This window comes from Protobothrops mucrosquamatus, unplaced genomic scaffold (genome assembly GCF_001527695.2).
Source record: "Protobothrops mucrosquamatus isolate PMUCROS unplaced genomic scaffold, P.Mucros_1.0 scaffold145, whole genome shotgun sequence".
In the NCBI taxonomy this organism is placed as follows: domain Eukaryota; kingdom Metazoa; phylum Chordata; class Lepidosauria; order Squamata; family Viperidae; genus Protobothrops; species Protobothrops mucrosquamatus.
The window spans coordinates 625991-650123 of NW_015386511.1; the positions used below are offsets into that span (position 1 = coordinate 625991).

The 24133-nt window shown below is 34.5% G+C and overlaps 1 protein-coding gene across 1 annotated transcript in view; it reads left to right on the top strand.

Annotated features, from left to right (window-relative positions):
• The window catches only part of KLC1 (kinesin light chain 1), a 33018-nt gene extending 9085 nt beyond the window's left edge, over nt 1-23933 (top strand). Inside the window, exons 9-15 of the mRNA XM_015813237.1 lie at nt 1009-1058; nt 1157-1224; nt 3437-3545; nt 4905-5066; nt 12028-12146; nt 17330-17396; nt 22091-23933. Of these exons, the coding sequence (XP_015668723.1) occupies nt 1009-1058; nt 1157-1224; nt 3437-3545; nt 4905-5066; nt 12028-12146; nt 17330-17396; nt 22091-22156 (641 nt within the window). The 3' untranslated portion in view covers nt 22157-23933. The remainder of the gene's footprint in view (nt 1-1008; nt 1059-1156; nt 1225-3436; nt 3546-4904; nt 5067-12027; nt 12147-17329; nt 17397-22090) is intronic.
• The last annotated feature ends 200 nt before the right edge of the window (nt 23934-24133 follow it).

Below are 24133 nucleotides of genomic sequence, written 5' to 3' on the forward strand. Positions count from 1 at the left end.
AATTTTCAACCACGATATTTCAAATAGGCTAACTTACAGAATGCGTTCAAAATCCAGGAGCCATGACTCTTGTTGCACTGAAATTTGATTAATTTTATAAAACATTTTATGTCTTATTTTATTTGTATTATAAAACATAATATAAAATGTCTTAAAACATTTTCCATGGTCAATTCAAATTTGACTGTGCTATAGAGTTCAACATGGGCTACTTTTGAGACAGGTACATTTCTGAATAACTTCCTGAAGCTTTTAACAACATTTCTAGTACATTAGAAGCTCTGCCATTGTTGAATGCATTGAGGAATCTATTAAGGAAATAGCTCTAAAATGATGACTCAGGAGGTCACAGGTTGTTTCAGTGCATAATAAATAAGGGATGGAAGAAGCATTTTTAAAAGCAAAACATTCAAATGACATTGGTTACAGTTATCCGTCTGCTTTTAGGCCTCTTTTCATAAGTAATAAAATTCTGCACAGTGTCGTAAAATATAGTACTAATAAAAATAAGTCAGCTGAGTGTTATTTCACACAAAAAATACAGTTTGTATATAGTAATTTCAGTATAGTGGCTTCATTACACTAAATCGGTTATGTCAACAAGGATGCATGAGTTGTCAGAAATACTGTGATAAATGAAAAACTTCATATGCTTTAGCAGACAGCAGTGTTCTCTCAACCTGCTATTTGAAGGCTGGTTGAGATCAAAGCTACTTTAAATAGAACAATTTGGAGTTATAGATCTTTTTTCCACAGCTTCTAGTAAGCTAGATGCATTTTGACACAGTGGGATAAGACAACTTTCTGTGGCATTCACCTTATTTAAAAAAAATTAGAATCTTTACAATAGTAGAAGTGCAAGTTACAAGTTAATACTGACTAAGATGTTTTAGAAACTAGCAGAGTCTAGGATAGATTTTTCTATATATTTATAAAATGTTTCCTTAACCATTATTCTGGAATGTGTGGTAATTTTATTTCACAATTCAATATTTTACTCTTACATAGATGAAAACAAACCGATCTGGATGCATGCTGAGGAGAGAGAAGAATGCAAAGTAAGGAATTAAAGAACAGAAATGTATTTATAAGTAAATATGTTGTTGTTAATTTGTATTCCACTTTTCTGCTCCTTAATATATTATTTTCACTTTAGGGAAAACAAAAAGATGGCACTACATTTGGTGAATACGGAGGCTGGTACAAAGCTTGCAAAGTTGACAGGTAGGTATATTTTCCCCAAAACATTTCTAGCATTTGGCTGTGGCCAGTGCTATGAATTCTGAAATGAAAAGAAATCAATGGGTAAAAAAGCCTAAATCATTTTTTAAAATTGTGTCATAGTATCAGAGTCTCTGCTTTCTAATGTGATATTTTTTTCATTTAAAAGAGGAGATGTGAAGTTTCTAGTGTGCAAACTTTTTCTGTTTAATTCTTTGGGTTCAGTGACAAGAACACTAACTTTCACAATCTCCTGCTTGTCTATTGCACTTGATGCTTGTGGTGTGATATCAGTGGACTAAACGTATTTTATCCCGGCTAGATAGGCCTATGTCTTACTTCAAAACATTCAACGTTCTTCAAAACATTGTAGGGGATGTATAAGAAAATGATCATTTTACCAAAGCTATAGGTAGTCCTCGAGATACCACTGTAATGAAGCTTGCCCATTATGGTTGCAAGTAGTGATGGCTATTAAACGAGACAGCCTTGCTTAATGACTCCCCCACCCCCCCCAATTCTCCTTGAAGCAGCTGTTAAATGAATGTGTGGAATGTTAAATGAAGCACAGGGTGCTTCAGGTGCGGGGGGAGGCCCTTGGAGGCCTAGCAGAGGCCCAGGCCCAATTCTCCCCATCTCCCAAGACCCCCCCCCATGCTCTGCTTTCCAGCCCTTAGGTCTCCACTGGCCTTTTCCTTCCCCACCACCAGTCCCTGCAGGTCTTTGCCCCCACCTGGTCCCCACAGGTCTTAGGATGGATGCCTACCTCATGAGGCCACACATATTCCTCCTCACTTACCTTTTGAAACTCTCTGCATGGTGATGAGGCTCCCTAGGTGGTGAGCTGTCATTTTTAACACCCCCCCAATTCTTTGCAGGTACATCAGAATGGTAGCTGCTTCCATGAAGCTACCATGCAGCCCAGGGACAAACCACTATGCTTTGCTTCTAGAGCTGCAGAAAGTTTCTACAGTATTGTGCAAACCGCTTAAGGCAGCAAAACAGTGTGATTTTTCCTGGGCCGCATGGTGGCCTCATGAAAGCAGCCGCCAATTTTCCAAACTAGAATTTTAATGGGGCCTATCAGCTTAATAGCTCTTTTAAAACTATAAAGGTTACAATTATTCGGGAAACTTGTTAACAATGTGCAAACTTGTTGATTCCAAAATGAGTAGTTCTAGAGAACTGTGCAAGATTTTGTTCCCACCGGGCCAGCCTCTTCTTGGAAAGTGGGAGAGGTTGCAGCTTTGGGCAGTAAATTCTTGAAACCAGAAGCATTTGAAGTGTTTCCAGTGTTCTTGATCAAAAAAGGCTGTTCCATCTGTAATGTTTTCTGTAAACTATCTCAAACTATTTTCAGTTCAGAGGATTTATTTACAGAAACCATAAAACCATCCACCAGAACAGTATGGTCTAGAGAAAAATCTTAAATATTCTCAAGAATATTCCTGAGTTGCCTGAATAAATTGTTTTGCAAAGCCCTCTGCAGAACCTAGCTACAGAGTATTGCTCTGCCAAGGGCTTGATTGATTCAGCTAATGGATTTACTATAGGGATTAAAAGCATTTTATGGCCTAAAGTGGTTATGCTAGACAAGCACCACTATGCCTTGAGAGAAGGAGCACCAAAGGAAGTAGCACTTCGTATATTTGTGTTATTGCTATTGCTCTTCATTTCTAATAATTCCTATTTTTAATATTGATACAGCATTGAACTTGTAAAATGTTATTAAGAGGTGGTTTTACTTCTTTTACTGGAATAAAAGTGTTCACACTTGCTGTAAGAGCAAAGAATGATAAATCAATGCAGAGTATTATATATCAGATATTTTTATGCAGTTTTTCTTTTTAAAAAAAAACTGAACAAAGTTGATAAATGAAAATTGATAATACAATTTGTATGTTTTAAAGCTATTGCTTTAGAACTAGTGTAGCTATAAAATGGATTAAAATAACTATGAAAACAGTTTATGCCCTTTGCAAGTATGTTCTCCAAAATCACTTATAATATTAAAACTGATTTCTGCATGGACATTTCCATAGCAAACAAGTATTTAAATTCAATGCAGTTAGGAAATAAATGCCCATTACTTTATTAATTAGGCTTAAGATGAGCATTGGCTTTTAATCTTCCACTGCAATCTTAAGCAGGATTGCTGCAACAACAGGTAGTTGTGGACTGCTGTCAGAAAATAATTTTGATTTTTAATTAACAGTCCAACAGTTACAACTACTTTAAAGAATCTTGGAGCACTTTACAGACGTCAAGGCAAATTTGAGGCTGCTGAAACACTGGAAGAGGCAGCAATGAGGTCCCGTAAACAGGCGAGTACCATACTATAACACAAAAAGGTTTTTCAAAATGTTTAAAGTGTTTAAATTTTTGATATTACATAATCATTATTTTAGAGCAGAACAAATATAAATTTAGGAACAATGGATGATATGTATTCCTTTATTGCATGAAATATTAAAAAGGCTGCCATAAACAGGCCAAAGCAACAGGTTCAAGGATATCTTTGCAGCAAAATGCACCACTGATTACATCAGGAAATAACAATTCCAAGCGCTCTTAAAAGTCATTGACGCCAAGTCTGTGCCCAGTACAAGAATCGAGTGCTAGCATCTTTGACAAATGACCATTCAGTATCTGTCTAAGCACCTCTGTTTAATCAGTGACGCATAGGATCACAGTTTGCATACATAGGAGCTTAGCAGGCCGACCATAAAGGAGTCCTTTTTACATTTTTAAATGAATACCAGTCTCCAAATCAATAAACAAAGATCACTAGAGAATGGAGCAATGCATAAAAAACAAGGACAAATGATCAGTGATAGCACCGAAGTAAAAAACTTGCAAGAGCTATCCAGAAAACTTACTTTTCAGATGCATCCAGAAAGCCTAAAAGAAACAGCAACAAATCAAGGTGATCTGCATAGATTTGGGAGACAAATTTGAACTATGTTGATAATGGTTAGCTTTATTCAGCTATTGCCCTTTTGTCTTGTTGATTATGGAGGTTTCAAACTATCTTTGAAAAAGACAGTTACTGCATATAGAAAGGTATCCTGTATTTCAGTATTGACAAGAAAGAACCAAAAACATGTATGGAGTGTACACACACCTAACCAGCAAAACAGATAGACAATTCATGGCATGATGATTTTGGCTGGGGAAGAATGGGCCTCCAGCCTGAGCACCAGTTTCATGCTCTGTGCACTGTTGCTTGTTCTTTGAGTACATGATGCCTCAGCACAAGCACAACCTGTTTGTGACCCATTTGGGTTAGTGCCTGGAGTCCAGCAACACTGTTACTGGCCATACATGTTGAAGATAGGCCATGTGGATGAATCCTGTGGACTCTGTTGAAGTATAATGCTTATTTAGTGACTGCTCAGAGACTGAGGACTCCTGGGTGAGCCATCCATTGTGCATTCAGTGTGATTGAAAGAGACACAACCAAATCTCTGCTCCAGTGTCAAGCCCTAACAAGTTGAACAAGATGAAGGAAGCAATTTTAGTAAAGGATATTTAGTACTACTCTGGAGATAAATATAGAATCTTGGAAACTATAGAAGGATTTTCTTATCTTCATTTATTGTGAGTTTTAGGCAGAGTCTCTGAATGATTTGATTTGAAAAGCTACTCGCTGATGTTTGTTTTGTCTTTCTTTGTTGTAATAGGGACTTGACAATGTTCACAAACAAAAAGTTGCTGAAGTACTTAATGATCCAGAAAGTATAGAGAGAAGGCAAAGCCGTGAGAGCCTTAATATTGATGTGGTAAAGTATGAGAGTGGACCAGATGGAGGAGAAGAAGTGAGTATGAGCTTAGAATGGAATGGGGTGAGTACAGTACACAGTGCAGTCAAGTTTTTATTCTGTTGGTGTTATAAAATATTCTTGGTTTATATTTATCTGCAGATTTGAGTAAAAGAAAAATCCTGCTTTTTATATTTTAAAATTAATTGGATAATACTCAAATGGGGGAAATCAAGGAATTAATATTTGGATCTTGCTGTGCGTGCTTGAATGCTGATTGAATGTCCTAGTTAATATAGGGCCTAAATCAAGCTAATGGTTGTTTTTTTTTAGTGGAAGCAAAGTATGACAGTCACATGCTTGTGTTCTTTACTACTTAAAAAGTTTGCTGATTCAGGAAACAAACACTGCTATAAACTCAGATGGAATGATATAAAAGAAAAAAACCCTAGACGGTGTATTGTGAAAACAAAATGAAAAGAACTTCTGCATAAATGAAATCTACTTTTTTTCCATACAGGTAGTCCTCATTTAACAAACATTCATTCATGGTGCTAAATAACTGGTTTTGTCATGTGATTAAAATTTGGATGCTTGGCAACTTGGCTGTACTTATGATTGCATAGGTTCTTCAACTCCTCTCACTTTCCCACCCCCCGATCCGTTATTTGTCTTTTTGGTCATTTTGTACAATGGACTCTTTGGTGGTGGCGACACCGGCGATGGTGTGATAGTGGTGGAACTAAAATAGGCCCAGCCAGCCACACCCAGGTCTACTTATGCCATTCCTCAGATAGGACTCACGGTTGCCTAAATTATGCACACCATTCTTATAATGCTTCGGAAGGCCTCAGAATATTTCTGAAGCATTGTGAGATTTAGAGAATGACCCTCAGGAAGAAGGTCTGGCATAGTCAGCAACTGCCTCACATACAGCCAGGTTGGGCATGCCTCATCAGTGGGAAGAAGATGGTAAAGATCAGCTGGGTGTGGTAGGACTTGCAGAGTGCAGGGCAGTGGTGATGACTGGGACTTTGTGCTGTGGCTCTAGTTGGCTGCAGGGTGGGCTCTACGTTGTGGGTGGTGCTGAGGTTGAAGAAGGGTTCCAGGGGGCAGTGATGGCAGGCTAAGACTGCTGAAGGCCTTGGGCCTCTTATTTCAGCCCCACTGTTGCTGCCGCCGCCACCGCCAAGGAGTACTGCTGTGCAAAGTGCCCAAAGGCAGAGGTGGAAAGGAGATAGGAAGGTGGGAGTGCTGAAGAGGAGGCTCCCTTAACTTACCGGGGCTCAGGACAGGGAGGGATCAAGCCAGGAATGGCTTGGATGTAAATGGGTCCTTGCTTATTCACCAGTGGGATTCAATTAACAACTGCAATGAAGACTGCCAGGATTGCTATTGCCAAGTGATGTGGTCACTTAGCATTGTACTTTACAATTGCATCCCTTAATGACAGAAATTCCAGTCCCAATTAACCATCGTAAGTCTAAGACCACCTATATGCTGTGAGCTATGCTGCAGAATCTACTTCTGTATTCAACATTTCTGAAAATTCATGGCACTAGAAATGCAAAAATAAAATCTGACTCTTACAACTGGCTAAATTACTGCTTCCAAACATCAGCGAAGTCTGTTGTATTTTTTTTAGAAAAAATGTTTTTTTTTTAATTTCATGCCATCTGCTCCCATTGGGTAATGCAAAAAGTGTGCCATAAAATTAAAACAAAAAGCACTTTCTAAAGCCAGTATTGATTGAACCTGTTTTTCTATTTGTCTGATAACTTTATCATTGTTATAATGATTCTTGCTTATTGTAGCAGCAAATAGTTTTCTAGCTTTGATTTGTAACTGAATACCCTGAGCAGATACAATTATTGTTCACGATAAGCGCATCATGATAATTTTGTTTTTATAATACATTGGAAACCAATAGCAATTCATCTTGCATTTGGAAGTGTAGATTAGTTTCAATACTGGGATATTTTTCGGAGATGTCTTCTATTGCTCTAAAATCTTGCCTGAATTTTAGAGGTGGTTCTACAGTATTTTGTTCCTTTCTTCTTCGACTTTTTTCCTGCTCGTCTTTGACTTTTCTTTGACTTTCTTTCTGATTTACTATTAACAGTGCTAAGACAGTCAATCAGCATATAATAGAAACACCATTACCTTATTATTCTTTAATTTATCCTGTTGGAATTAGAACTGTGTACTGTACTCTTCCCTGATTTTTTTTCTCTGCTTGGCATGCCTTCAGTTTTCAAGTGCAGAAAGATGCATTTTTTCCATGTGTTTTACTTTTTATTAAGATATATGCAGATTTGCAATTGATAACGCATTCAAAGAAATAAACAGTATTTCTTGGTCACAAATAGTCCATATTTAAAATATTCTGATCAATAAATGACTTTCTTTAAAATGGAAATATCTGCTTTGAATAATATGTGGTCTTTGGGGTTGAGTAAACTAGATTTAAATCATGTCAAAAGCAGCTGTAATTTAAACACATCCATCATATTCTTATAAAACACTACTGAATTTGAGATTCTTCTCTAAGAATATTAATCATTTTGTATTGTTTAAAATGTTATCTTTGCCTGAAATGTCATCTTTAAAATAATCCTAGCAGTTTGTGATATTGAAATAATTATTTGGACAGAAATTTAATACAATAGGGATTTTCAGCCTTTCTCTTTTACATTCCCAACTCACTTTAATATCTCACTAAACCTCTCCAAAGGGACTTTGTCTTTTTTTAAAATAATTTTATTAAAAGTTTTAATTACAATAATAAAAGATAATGCAAACTAAGAATAAAAAAAGTGCAAGAAAACAAAATAGAAAGAAAAAATAGAGAAAGAAAAAGGACCTTTCCACTGTCATCACAAATATAAACAATATCACTATTTCTTCAGCTCCTTAATTAATACATATGAAGCTCTTCATCCCATATCTCTTAACTATAGGCAAATAAGTAAATAATGTCTTATCCGATCCAGGTGTCAGCAAAAAGTCCTAAAATAATAACATTAATTAAGAGATGTAAAACTCAGTATTCAATATCTCAGCCCTTCACCATAAATAAATGCACATTTAGAAGTCACAAAGCGGTCCCAATATTTTAGCTCAAACAAAAGACTAAAATTTAACATTAGAAAGTGGGGCAACTATAGCGAAAAAGGTATAACTTGGTGTTAACTGAAAGCAAATCAATACAAAATATTTTTCATTACAGAAGTCAGCAAATCCAAAAAGAACATGCAAAATAATAGCATGTCCGATTTTAACCCTGATCAAATAAACTGACTTTGTGTTCCTTTTTACATAAAACAATCTTTAATCCATTCAAATAATTGTTGATCCTTGTTTTGAATTTCTTGAAACAGCCTCTTTTTTAAGTACAACAAAAATAAATTATTCTAATTGCTCCCTGCAATTTTTTTATTTCATTTTTATTTATTTCTTAATTTTTAAAGCCTCATCCATTTACAGATTGTTCCCAACAAAACACAGTATTGCTGGCATTGATTCAAAGTCCCAATGCAGTTCTTCAAAAATGTTTCTGAATGCCATTATAAATTGCTCATCTTGTTACATGTCCAATATCGAAAGCAATTTTTTTTTCTCATAAAAATACATTTATTCTTTAAAATTAATTTCAAAGTCTTAATATACAAAAACCAATATTTCAAAGTTTTCTGTAGCCAAAACTTTGTTTTGCTTTTTAATATTTTATTTTAAATTCTTAAATGTTATAAAGATACATCTTCATTTTTTTTACATTAAGGATTGAAGGTACTCACTCACTGTTTCTATCCTTGTCATTTTGAAGGTGTAGCTTCTTTAAAGCAATTAATAGGCAATTTCCAAAAGTGGAGTAAGTATGGCAAATTTCCTTAGCTCCCAGTTTACCTCATACTCGGTAGAGTCCTGCTTTGCAATCTACTTGGGAGAAGTAACTGTATGGAGCACAACTTGGGTACCTTTGTGTTCTCTCTTTGACCAGAGGGGGTTGAAGGAGCTGATCTACTTGTCAGCTCCCTATTCTTAGCTGCAAATTTCAGCTGCGTTGTTTGCCGAGCCATCTTTAATCTGCCATTCTGTTCCTAGAAGTCTTCAAGGGAATGAATGCAAGTAATTGCAATGGAAATAGACTTCAAATGCATATTGGGATACAATATATACTTACATATTCTTAATTGAATGTACAACATTTTAAAATCTTTCAGAACAGCCTCTTGATTAAGAATAAATATTATATTCAAAAGTCTTCTTTTAAAAGAAGGGCTGGTTATCCTAGACAGTAATGCTTGCATCCATTCAGGGTATTTTATTATTCATTCTTACACCATATTCTTAACAACATTCTTCCTTTTAGAAGTGGTCAAGGCAATATTTTAAACAATAAATACAAAAATGGTTACTTTAAAACTTTTAAATATTTAACATACCGTGTAGCTCCTGTGCTGTGATAATTTTGGAAAGTCTACCAATAAGAATAAATGTGCCTAATAATGTGTATAACTGTTGGGATCCTCTTCATGGATAATAGTTTTCTAATCTTCAGTAGTTTTCATTATTTTCTAATCATTTCCTCATGTTGCAACTATTTTCTCTCTCCCAAAAGTGCTTTAACAATCAAAGCTTGGGAGAAAACACATATACATTTATGTATTTATTTATTTTTATCCCATCTTTATTATATTTATAAATAACTCAAATCAGCGAACATAAATTGTGGTTGTAAATTTATTATTATTTATGAAACTTGTATACCACCCATCTTGGAACTGACATTTCCCTCCTTGAAATCTAGGTGGAAATCAGTTAATGGAAAGAACAACAACAAAAGGAATTGATAAATAGTATTTATTCAAAGAAAGGTTGAGGCTATAATACAAGTATTCCAATAGGTATCTTTTAAATCTTATAGTATACTTTTGTTTAGGCAATTTGTGGTTGCAAAACTCTTGCCATTTCTTCTACTTTTTAATTTAAAGGACTGGAGGCGTGCCTCTTTTGGGAAAGCTGGGCAGTCTGCATCTGTTCATTGCTTTGCTACTTTAACAGTATAATAAAGTTTTAGGAATATTAATGCATTTATTAGGAGCACATTTATTCCCATTGGTATTGTTCATAGTATCTAAAAGTTAAATTATTCTACCTTGTTCCGATTTTTTCTTTTTGAGGTTTTTTTGTCCCTTTGGCTGATGTGCTTTTTTAAATGGAAATTCGTTGGCTATAAAATCTATATGTTCTCAATTATATCATAATCACAGAATGATGAATACTAAGAGTTTTGCAATAGAAGATAAAGGCCTGCCTAAAGGCTTTTATTTTCATTTTAAAAATATTAGATTTTTTTCATCTCTGCTAAGTATTTATACACAGCAATTCACATAATTATGTGACCTAGAAATACTGTTAACAAGTATTAACAAGCTTGAAACTGAAAACTGTTGAACTTCCTCCACAACAGTTTCATCCAGCTTTTTCTCTCTCCATTTCTGTCCGACAGGCCTAGATGCCTTTTCTGACTCTAATACTGTCTCCTGCATGACGGGCGTACACCATCTTCAAGCTCTAACTTCTCTCCACTACTGACTGCTGTGAATTTAGCAATCCCTTAAGATATTTGTCACAGCTATACTTCCTGTAAAAATGGCCACTTCTTCAGTGCTGGTGTCTCTTTCATTTGGGACAGGGGATCTCTTTCTCTTGTATATGTGTCGCTTTGCCAGATATGTAGTCTTCTAGAATGTAGTCTTAATAACCATTTGCTGTGTAACAGATGAGTTAACAAAACTAAGAATGAAAATTCATAAGTAGATGTTTCACTATAATGAAAGATAGTTTAAGCTATTACACAAGAAATTAAAATGGCATGAAGGTTACTTTGACAGAGTAATTAGTTAAAAAACACTCAAAATGTAAGGCACATGCTTATATTGTATTTAGACTTATAACAGGGTTTAACATCAATATAGATGTCTTGACTTAATGCTTATTCAAAAATAGCAGTGCTGTTTAGTATTCATGTGAAAATGCAATTATGCTTTTCTCTACTAATCTTGGTGATGGGTAACTTTGTGTATTTGTCTAATAAACTCAGTCCAACTGACGTCTGTCTCTGTCTTCTGCGTACTACTTTCTGACCTTTTGTATATGGAAAGATTTAATTTCCAAAACAGCAAGGTATTAGTAACTTGAAATAAAGCATAAACAAGTTACTTAGAGAATAAAGTTAACAAATATTTCACCATGTAAATTGGTCTTCTGGAAAGTGAATTAAAATACCACCAAATATATTATTGTAAAATTATGGACTTGCATCTTAACTTTTTAGAATACTGTTAAGGTTAAAGTGCAAGAACTTCAAAATGTTTTTTGCTATCATATACTTCTGTTCTTAATATCTGCTTGCTATGTATGAGCCAAATGAGATTGAGCCTCAATAAAATCTTGCTCACTCAGGTGTTACTACAATGCTACTGCTTGGTGGTGGACTTTTGTTGTATTCTTATTACTGCATCATGGTTTGCATGGACTGCAGTATGCAGCTAATAGAAATGTTGGCTATTGTGCAAGGAATTGCCTTTACCTATACTGTTTTAATACATGTTCATTTAATTTCAGTGGAAATGAGCAATTAAGTGTTCAGATAATTAAATCATTTTATCTTATTAAAATTATCTACCAAAACTTGCTTCATTGAAATGTATGAGAATTATAATTCCTGGTTAACTTGTCATCATGGTGAACTCTTTAAAGTGATGCACCCCTGACAGATAATATGCTCTGTGCTTATTTTAATCTACTCATCTCAGAACCATTATCACAGAATCTTAGAATTAAGGGTTCAAAGTGATATTGGAAATTATCAACTCTTATCTGTTAAGAATAACTTTTTGTTAAATTTTGTTTGAAATTGAGATACTTGCTTATAACTTTAGTGACAGCAGAACATAACCAACTGGTGTTTAGTTGTGATCGCTAAACTCTGACAAAGGATGAATGATTCGGTGGTTTTAAACATGCTCATTTTTTTCAGGATGGCAGTGGATCATTAAAACGCAGTGGTTCCTTTAGCAAACTTCGTGCTTCAATTAGACGCAGCAGCGAGAAGCTGGTTAGAAAACTGAAGGGAGGAAGTTCACGAGAAAGTCCTGGGTAATTATTTCTAGATGTGTTGCAACACATGGGAATTGAATTATGCCTAAACCTATCCTGCTGTGAAATGGGTTTATCTGTTGTGAGAATACACAAGTTTAATCAGGAAGCAGTTCTCACAAAAATGCAGTACATAGGATGTTCTGGAAAGTTGGTTTTAAACAGTTGTAAAAAGTTTGCTCTTAATTTGATTGTAAACAGTATTATGGCTTTGTAAAAATTTTGATATTATATAAATGACTAGTTCAAGAATTAACTGCTCTGTCTTCCCACATAGAATGACTAATGCACTTGGCTGGAATTTCAGCAGGTTCTCCTTAATAAAATATGAGCCTTTAATTTATTCTGAAAGAGTTATTAAGATTTAATTGGTACATGAGAAATTGACACATGTATATATAATATCTAATCAAACTAGATTGTTGAAACTGTACAGATCTATTTAATTGGGTACTTGTTTACATTTATTAAACATGTAAACATGTAATATTTTTTTTCCAATTCTCACATATTAATAAAAGCTGTTTTATCTACTTTGTCTAGAATTCCTGCGAATAAACTATTGTTATATTAAAATGGACTGAAATTCTTTATCCAGTCCGTGTAGTGCATAAAAGATATACTTGCGACCAATATCATCATTTTGAAATCTATGCTCATTCTTCCTTATGGATCATATGGTTTGATTTTTTTTTTGTAAAAAGCATGAATAACTTCGCACTCCAAATATACAGAGATATGTTATTGGAATGTGTGTGTGTGTGTGTTTGTGTGTAGAGAGAGGGAGTGAGAAAGAGATTGAGTTGTATTCAGGTCAAAGGAAATAAACTTACAGATTTTATTACATGAAAGTATTAACTGTTACAAGAAGTTACGCAATGCTATTTTCAATAAGAACAATGGAGACAATCCTTGTTGGAAATATAGAAACCAGTCTTTATTTCTAACTATGGTGCTTTGAAAAACAGGTAACAGTAATAAAGGAAAGGAAAGCCTTTCTTTTAACAAGAATCTAGATTAGAGGTGATTCTTTTTTGCTACTTTGCTACTTTTTTGCTGCTTGTGATTATTATTTGGCTTATTATAACCATAAGGGCCTTCATCCCATAACCTTTTCTATTTCTGTCACTTTCTAGTTTGGAATATTCAGTATTTAGGTTATTGATAAGACAATTAAACTTTTTTGGGATACTTTTTCTCTGAACTACTAGATTTTTAGTCAATAAATAATAGCAAAATATTTCCAAAGCCACTTACTTCTTTCCTTAAAATATGCTTAAATGTGCCTTCTGTTTCTTTTAAGCACATTTTGCCTTCTAAAACCAGCCTTTTCTCTTTGAAAACAACTTAAAAAATTGTATACATTTTGCAGGTCTTTTATATTGCTTTAAAATTTTGCATTAGCATATTCTTTCATCACTTTTAAAGAAAGTTTGTTTTACAAATAAAATACTTAACTACTTTCATTGCTTCCCAAAGAGCAACCCACTTTGTTCTGAAAATATACATTCTATAAAATATTGTTAAATAACAATATTATTTAAGTGCCCTTATTTTCATTAAGAGCTATTTCTATTAATTTGATAAATAAATCTATACTAATAAATCTACACAAGTGAAAAACGTATCAGTTTTTGAATAGTATTGGATATGGGGAGAAGGAAACAAATGAAGATTTGTGTATTACTTTATAAAGTTCCATACTCAATTTTGAAAGAGAATTACCTATATTTTTAAGAAAAAGGAAGGTTTACTGACTGAATTATCATTCATTTGTCCCATATGAATTGCCTTTATAATATTTCAGAGTTTGTTTACCTGATCAAAAAACAATGCTGGGGTTCAAATACAATGTTATTTTTTAAAAAATTTCTTACAATTGAAGTAGTATCCTTCTAAATTCACAATTATTGTTGTTATAATTGCTTGTTTTATTTTTATTCTAATCCAAGCTACAATATTTTCCCATCTCATTTATTCTAACTTTTCTTCCTTTTTTTGCAATTCCTTCAGAAGAATTGCAGTGTTTCCCTCTTTTAAATTAAAAAAAAAACTGGTTTTCCTTTTCGAACCACTGTTTTTATTTTTTCCAAGATGGTTGTTTGCTTTCAAACCTTCCAATCTGTCCTAATTCAGTAAATCACAGTAGATGGGAGCACTCAACAAAACTTACCTGATCTCAGAAAAGTTAAGGATGGTCAGAACTTGTTAGTATTTGGATGGGAATTTATTAGGAAATTCCAAGAATGTAAATTCTGTACTATACCAAAAAAAAAACCACAACCAAACCCTACCTGCATATGTCCAGATAATTACCAGAACATGAGCTTTGAAGGAGTTTTTGCATTCAGAAAAAAATCTTAGGTAGCTACAGTGTGAAACTTGGAAGTCTTACATTCTGTGTTAATTAACTTTACTTTGCCATAATTAAGTTGGCACTGCTGGAGTTCTTTATAAAAAATTAAATTCTGATATTCAAATTGTCACTGTTGATAATTATATATCTTCTCTTCTATATTACTTTCATGTTCCTATATTACTTTCATGCCACTTCATTTCTTTAAATAGGATTATTATGCTAAGATTTAAGAAACAATTTAAAACATTGTTTATATAAATAGCCATGATGGTTGTTAGAATCAAAATAGCAGGTCTCAGAGCAGTATCACAAACTGCTTTTGACAGCCTGCCTTAAGAGACTTACACTCTTGGAAACTGCTGTTTGTGAATCATAAATCCATAGGTTCAACATGTATGATACCTTGAATACTGCTGCAAGTGGGAATTTGCCCAAAGAGAAGAATAACAAGATTCCAATCTACTTTTATTTAATACAAATTGTTATGCAGTTTAACCTCTAACTAGTATCTCATTTGAAGTGATATCTGTATATGATGGAGTTTATGTGTGTTCAGTAAAATATTGGCTCATAATGTCAATTTTTAGGGTTGGATTTGTTTGGTTGTTTGTTTTTTATAGAACAATTTATACCACTACCCACCTCCAACTTAGAATTTGGGGCCAATGGTTTATTGGACATGCTTAAGGAAATCAAATTAGCACTCAGCAGTAAATAATAGCTTTTTCTTTATTCAAGAGGCAGAATATGCTCAGATCAAATTGATTAGAGTTAATTTTTTATTACAGACAAGAAGCCATAAACAGTGATTGCCCAGTGCAGTGCAAAGAAGTCACAGACTGTGTATATCTGTACTCTATAGCCACAGTTAACTTTCTAGGCTTCTTGCACCCACCTTTCTAAATTAACTGGTAGGCCTCTAGATGCTAATGTCCTCCTCTCCAGTCTCAGGCCTTACACACTCATGTTTTACACAGCCCTCTAGTGTCTTTAGTGGGCTATCTAGTGCTGATACTAGTTAAAATCCTCAGTATTTTTTCTGTACCTTATTGATTTGTACTTGAAGGAATGGTGCTGCAAGAATAATAGTATCATGACCTAGTTGCAGATTTTAATGCAAAAGGAAATTTTGAAACATGTAAAAACTGGATTTTGTCTTGCCAAAGGCTTCCCGTATTTGCAATGGTCATATACTACTTGTATTCCAAAACAATTAAATTTATATCAGAGAAAACCTTGGGTATGAAGTCAATTTTTAAATTGATTGTTTAATGTTTCAGTGTCATCTATGGATAATTTTCATTTACAAACAGAGTTTATGTACATATTTGTGCTGTGTTATACATTTTTAGATTAACAATATGTGTTTAACTATATATTTATAAATAAATAACATGTAAATATTGCATGACTTACTACTTTATGTTGATAACACCTGTATTTTAATATGCATGCATTGAAGTTCTTGAATATGCTGAAATATATTGTTATTGTTGGCACTAATGCAGTGTAAATATTTCTTATTTTGTATACCTTAGTTTATAATAAATTTTCTTGAATTTCTAAGGCTTGTACTACTTGCCATTAGGAATGCATAGGTGAGAACAATATATATATGTGTGTATTGCTGGGGCTGTCTTTTGGTTAACCTGTGCCAAAAGATACAATGTGCCTGTCTACTAATATACACTTGCTTTACTCACAACACAAGTCTGTAAGATCAAGTAATTTCAGCCACCACAATCTGGCCTTGCCAGTGAAGGGAAAACTTGCAAATTTCTCATAAAAAATCTATTATCTTATCATTTATCAAATGACTAATGTAAACTGACTGGGTAGTAATAGCCAGCTATCTCAAGTTTTTCATCCAAAAGCATCAAAGTTTAATTAGTCACCCGACTTTACTGTTTTAGACCTTAAAGGTTCATAAGAATCCTAGCTGGCATATATCCAGGTTTTGCCTATATTTACTTAATTTAAAGTTAGTGCAAATGTTTGCTGTGCTAAGCACATCCGATATAGAAAAATAGTAATTTGTGTATTATGCTACTTGGTTTTAAATCTTAAGGGTAACCCTCTTAAATTTTAGAAGCCCTTAAATTATTATAGCTGTAGTTCAATGTAGGGTAATTGTTCAATAAATCTTGGAATATACCATGGAAATTCTACAAGGTTTTATAAGCATTGTTACAGCTAAATATGTTAATAATATCTTTTGGGGCTTAAGAGTTGATTATGTTGGTTAATACAGTAAGATTTGCTACTAAATCTCCTTTGCAGATTGTGGACTTCAGTTGGCTAATGTTGGAATATTAGGGCAGAATTTTGGCAATGCCTCATATGTATTATATTCAAGAAACTATCTCTAGAAAAGAGAATATCTAAAAACCAATAATTTAAATTATTTAATTTAAATTAAAGATATTAAGGGACTAGTCAAGATGGGCAATCGTTTGTCCATTCAGTTACCAAGAATGAATGGCACATTCTTAACTAAAGGATTTTTTTAAAAAATGTAGATAGTACTATATCTACTTTTAAAATAATGATTTGAAACAATATGATACAGTTTAAGTTTTAGAAGCTCTAAAGTCCAGTTAAGAATAAAAGAATTTGTTAAGAAAATGGTACTTAAAATAATCTTAAATTTTATGATCTTTTGTGATAAATATAGGAAAATGTGTGTATACTAAATTGTATTTCTTTCAGTCATAATAATGTTATTAGTGTAGGAGTTATTTTCTTGTTATATATGTTTTGTGTATTCAGAGCTTTCCATTTTCAGCTCTTCTGATTGGTTTATCATTGCATGTTTACTGTCCAGCATGAAGCGTGCCAGTTCAATGAATATTCTTAACATGGGTGGCAAAGCAACTGAAGATCATTTTCAAGTAAGAAGCCCTATAATATTCTTATGTAATTAGATGTTACTGGCAGGGCTTAAAATAGCTATAGGTAAAATGACAGATTTGGGCATATCAGAACCCAAACTCAGACATGGAAATAAGTTTGATAGTGTTTCATTCCTAATTTTATGTCACAACACTGCAAAGCTTCTAGTATGTAGGCCCAACAACTTTATTTAAAGTGGCCACCAACATTTGCAGTGTTACCCTTTTATATACGGTTGACTGCTGCTAATTCATTGCTCTTTCTATTCTCTGAATATTTTAGGGCAGAAATTCCAGTGTTGTCAATAGAAACAACAAGTCTTTCATGCAGATAGCAAATAAGGTGACAGAACCATGCAGTTCAGACTACAATCGGGTGTTGTGTGACTGAACATATCTCCTTGGGTTGTGGATTTGCATTTCTTGCATCTGTCTATGCTTTTTTTGTAGTGAAGAAAGTAAGTCATAAATGTATGAATGAAGCTATCTGGAGAGTCTACAATGAAGATAATTGGCTATATGTGAAAAAAACACATACTGTCTTTCCCATGATAGGGAAGCAGAAGCTAATAGAGTTGTGAGAGGTGTCTGTATGCTTTTTATAAATAATTTCAGGTAGCAGACATTATATTACCTTTACTGTCTTGTGTATGGATAGTGTTATTCTGTAATGGCTTGTAGTATATTAAAGGCATTAGAAATTACACATACATTTTTTGATGTTCAAGTCCCCCTTTTCCAGAACCATCCTTGTCTTCAACCTTGATTATTAAGAGAAAGCAGACACACTGTTGTTGACTGCTTTATATTAACATTTTCTGAAGTTTGCAAGGTTATCTTCACTGTCCAGGCATTTTAAGTGGCTATTGGAGTTTAGTATCACAATGATTAGGATTAAAATATATCTGAACAACATCCAGCATACCGATGCACTTAAATGCCAATCCACAATAGTTTCTCAGTTGCGTAAGTTGGAGTTAGTCTAGAACAATGGTTCTCAACCTGTGGGTCGGGACCCCATTTGGGGTCAATCGACCATTTCATGGGGGTCGCCAAGCAAGGCTGTCCGCCATTTTTTTTCTCCGCCATTTTTTTTCTCCGCCATTTTTTTTCTCCGCCATTTTTCCCCCCTTTTCTGGCAGGTACCTTACCTCCCTTGGGCTGGGCCAGCTGGTGGTCAGCCTGCTCCGTCTCTGCCGCTTGCCAGCTATGCCTCGGCCGGCGCAGGGGGCAGAACCACACATGCGTGGCGCTCCCGGGCAGGGAAAGTCCTCGACTTACGACCGGTTGGGTAGTCCTCGACTTACGACTGGTTTAGTCCTCAACTTACAACCAGTTTAGTCCCTGACTTACGACCGGTTTAGTCCTCGACTTACGACCGGTTGGGGTCGCGGCATTAAAAAGGTTGAGAACCACTGGTCTAGAAGGAAATTAACAGTGGATGGAATTCTGTGTGGCTTTTCCTATTTGTCAGCTTTTGCTAAAAGTCACAGATTACTGACAGAGCTTGGAATACTCTCTGGGGCAACTTTCAATCTGTCCCAAGCGGCGATAAATAAAAATAAATGCAAATTGTGCCCCTGGGTAATTACAGGAAGATTAACACTGGAAAAAATATTTTCAAACTCCAACTTTTTCTAAAGATTATTTTTAAAAGTTCAATTTCTATATAGTACTTGCTAATCATTGAGTAGGGCTACAATCCAAAATGGGAAAAAATGAGATCTCAAGTTATTAACTCAGTCACGTTTTAATAATGTCTGCATGAAGACTCTCTTTCACATGTATTAATATTTGTCATATTTGATTTAGTAGTCTTATTTAAATGACAAGTGTTATGTTGTGGCTGTTAACTAACCCTATAATTGCAACTAACATATATGACAATGTAGCAGATGTTTCAATACTAATGTGTTACATCAGGAGAGTAAAAACCTATATATGGGTATTTCCAGTTGTCTGAAATATTCTTGCATTCGCATAAAACCCAAAATAAAATACCCAAAGCAATTAAGAACTTCACAGTTTTAAAAATGGAATTATTTATAAATCTGCCAACATCTAATGGAACATAATAACAAGGGTTAATAAAAGTAAAACAATCGGAGGGATAAAGTCTTCAGTTGGTGAGACATTTGTCTTAATAAGGTTGTAAGACTAAATATTTAATTTAATTATTGTGGCCATATTATTAATATTTAATTAATAATATGGCCACAATAGCATCCCTTTGGCTTGAATCTGTGGAGAAGCTTGATCATGGCAGGCACGAGCATCGATATGAAAAAATGTAAAATGGTTCTATTGTTATAATTTAAATATATAATATTTGGTGTGCATTTTATATTACAAATAATCATCGCTCTTAGCATTTTCAGGATGCAACACTACTTTTTTTTGTTTGCTGAAGTTGCTATATTTTCATGAGTTCAGTATCCTGTGGCAGAACTCTTTATTAGTAATGTTATGATACAAACTATAGAATTTTATGATTTTTTAAAACTTCCAAGATATCTTAAGTTTCTGAGAAGCCAGTTTTGAAGATCTTTTATGCTCATATGCTACTTTAGAAACGTATTCTTTTTAATTGCTCGTCTCCTAAGACAACCATAATAAAAAAAATTCTGATAGTACAGTTGGCTTTTTGTCTAATAAAGCAGGGCTTTTCAACCTTTTCAGATTGTACCACTTTTAGGACATGACAATATTTGAGTACCACCAGTGCTTAGCAAGGTATCAAAAAAAAGGGGGGGATTTTGGTTTACTGATTAGATTCATTTGTTGTTATAGAAATGGCTAGTTTATAATATTATGGAAAAGTAAAAGGTTGAGGTTCGATATTAATGCTTCCTCCTACTGCAACAGAGGAAATGTTTTTTCCCTTCTCTCCCTCACTTTCCCCCCCTTTTTCCTCCCCACTGTGTCCTACTATTTGCTTTTGTATTTTTGTATTTTATTCTATAATCTAATAAAATATTGCCAACTATAGAAAAAAAGGAAAAAAGTACCAGTTTTAATTTCTTCGGTGGCTGTTCCTTTGCTGAATCACTTTCCCTTTGCACTGACAAATGTATGATGAATTTATCCATGTTTTTTAATATGCACCACTACCAGCTAGGTCAGGGGTCTTCAGACTTGGCACTTTTAAGATTTGTGGACTTCAACTACCAGAATTCCTCAGCCATCATGGAGGAAGAAGCCCTTCTTCCTTTCTCCCTTCTGAGCTCTTTCCACAGTGTAGTAAGAATGTACCTTGCCCACAATCCCTTCCCTGTACCCTTAAAGACACAGGAATCAAGTGCAAAACAAGAAAGGCTCACAAAATAAAGAAACACATAAACTCAGGTGTTTTTTTTTTGTTTAAGCTCCCTCAGACATGTCACGTGTCACAATGTTGCAATCCGGCAGTTGTGAAAAGCTTTAGCCTTAAATCAGACATGTCAAACTTGCGACGTCACATGACGTCGCGCAACATATCGTGACGGTTTCACCATTGCTGGCAATGGGGTGGGCGTGGCTTCCGGATGACACGTCCGGCCCGCAGGCCGGCAGTTTGACACCCCTGCCTTAAATTAAGCTTGTTTACCTTCAAAGAAAACTTTCTAAAAGCCATAGACAGACTCAAAATAAGGGGGTAAAACTAATTACATTTGTTTAAAGGGATTAATCCTACAGAAGTCAACACTTTGGACTCATTGCTAGCCTAAAGTACAGACTAAAATGTTCCAATAACCAAAGCACACAAACCAAGCCTCTGAATTACAAAACGCTATAAAAACTGTACAAAAATCCTTATGGTAACCCAATCAAGCTGCCAGCTGATCCAGAACTAAATAAACCTACCTCCTTTCCGACATGCTCATCTGCCGGCTTTTCATTTCATCAGCGCTGATTGCATTCTCCTGGCTGGAGAAAATGAACCAGGGGACCTTTTCTTCCAGCAACAGCTGCTTCTTCTTCCCTGTCCCTGTTTCTTCCCTGCCTGCTGAGCTCTCTTCTTTCCCTGTTGTCTTTTTTTCCCTTTCCCGCCCAAACCACCTCCTTTTATAGCCTCTCCTCTCCCCCCCCCTTTCTTCAGTTCACCTCCAGCTCTGCACTGCTTCCGGAAGCGCCAATCAGCTGGAGCCCTGCCAGCTCCTGGGGCTTCTGCCAAGCCCAGACAGTCCTGCAGCTGCAGCTGCCTCTCCCTCAGGCTTGGGTCACTTCGGCTCATTCCCCTCCCCCACTACACTTCTCTAGTACGGTCATATACCACTTGCCACGTGGCAAAGTACACAGGTGGTACACGTACCACCGGTTGAAAAGCCCTGTAATAAAGAATTATTTAATTGAACACGTGTTCTTTAGATAGTCACAATTTGAGAACATAAGCAAATGCTTCCAGTTTTAGGCTTGTGGTGGAAAAAGGTACTTTAACTTGGAGCTTTTTGGATTCCTTTTTAAGGAACTGAATCAGGCACTGATAAAGCTACGAAATGCTCTTGTTGCATGTTGGAATAAAGCCTACCTAGTTAATTGAAAGTGTGTTGAACAATCTTGAAATTCAATTAAGATCCTAAAACTAATTTTAGATAAACAGTATCAGTCTTTGTTTTTCATTTTGGATTACCATGCATTTTGTTCAGTCAGAGATTGTATTTTTAAATGACTGATTGCACAGTATATAAACTCTTTCTGTTTTCTTTCCTATGCAGGGACGAACTAATTGTCTGACAGATTCAAGAGCTAAGAGTGTCAGTCACACTGATTTGGCCCACTGAGATTCTGGAACAGATGCTAGCTAAAAATGTTCATATGAATTATGAAGCACTGAGATTCACAGGTTTTGGTGGTTCCTGTTAATTTTTTTAGCACTTTCTAGGTTAAAGACATAACAGAATGGACTATTTCTAGGCTCTCTTAAAATAACTGGCATTTTAAAGAATCCTAGAGTTAGCAATTAGCTTCTTTCTGAAGCATGCTCAATTTGTTGCATTGTTACTAGCAATACGGAGTTGTGTTACAGATAGCTGTATAGCAGTATTCATAAACAGAAGAAAATATGCCCACAAAATAGAAAAAGAACTGAAGAATAAAAAAATGCAAAAGCTTTCTTCAACATGCTGTTTTAAAACTGTTACAGGAGCATTCATTATTAACTATGTATGCATTTGCTAGAATGAGGTTTACATTAAGTTCATCGCTGTATGGAATAAGGATTCTGTACACACATTATAGATTACAGATACAGAAATTGTCATGTATCTTATGTCATTCGGGTTTTAAATCAGGAAGACAAGATACTGGTTAATTGGAATGGAAGAACTTTGACATCTCTTGAAAATGACAATAGCCAATTAATTGTAGCTTTCTTCGATCTAAAAATTGATGAAAGTGGTGCAATTTACTTTAACCTGGAAGAGAAAAGCAGAATAGGCTAAAAACCCATCAGGTTTTCAGTCTTTTCATTTTAGTCCCACAGAACACTCCTTTTTTTTCTCAGTCCAGAATTATAAGTACTTAACTGCCTCTTGAATCTGACTTCTATTTCAGTTTGGATTAAGAAAGGGGAAAAATAAGTACTGTACTATGAAGTTGTGGCTTGCAAGAGGGTCTCATAAGAAATTTGTCAGGATAAAAAAAAGCCTAATAGTGCAATTTGTTTCAATCTTCCATTGATTTATTACTCTCTTGGGTGATAAAGGTCTTTCTTCTCAGGGAAGGACAAGTGTTTCATCATTTGATTTTGAAGTCACATTTAATGAAATGTATTTATCTGCTTCCATTTGACAATACTATTATTTGCAAGCAGGAAGTAGGAAATGTGTGCAAGTCATGATTGCATACCACCAAAATTAAATCTCTGCCCAGTAGGAATAACCAAGCTAAATTAATTTTGCTTACTTTTTTGCAGTACAATCAATGTTAATGTGGATTGTAGAGGTTAAAGCTCTAAAAGGAATATATTATAGTTTTATAAAAAATTACATGTAACAAGATTTATGGTGAAACTACATCACTCCAGTGTTTAAATGAAAACACAAATCTGGTTACTGCTGCTGACTATGTCGAGGTTTTGTGAGAACATTGCATATCATTTGTAAATCTGAGTGAATTCAACTTGCAGGTTCACAATGGAGTTGGTTATATTGTTCTTAACCATCTTAGTTAAATTCTAAAATTCTGAACAGACTTTGGAAAGCAAGTACAAAGAACCCAAAAGTTGAACTAAGATACAATGACTCCATTTTTAAATTGTTGTATTTGCATTCCTGTCTGAAAAGACTTTACATTGGTGGTATGTTCTAATAAAATTTCATCTGTTACTCAAAGTGGAGTATAAATATGCCTTATTCAATATATTTTTGAGAATAAGAGCATTAGATAAGGTTTAAAGCTCTTTGAGATGGTTAGGTTATTAAAATACTAGTCTCCCTTATTTTTAACAATTTTTCCAATTTTTGTTTTTTTAAGGAGAAAAAGATGTTTAAATAAAATGTTCTTCCGTATGGAAACATGGTTATGAGTTGCATTGCCCTTCGTGTTTAATGTTTTTTTTCAAATGAATATTCATATTTAGCTTTATATTGTTATAAAATTACCTCTTGCATGCATACAGCTTAAATGAAAGTTGAAAATATTTACTGCCAAAAAGTTGAAGAGGGGCAGCGCTTTAATGCCATCTTGTTTTGACCTTATAACAAACTTTAGTAGTATACTTTGATAAATGAACCACAACAGCCGTCTCTTCATTTGGT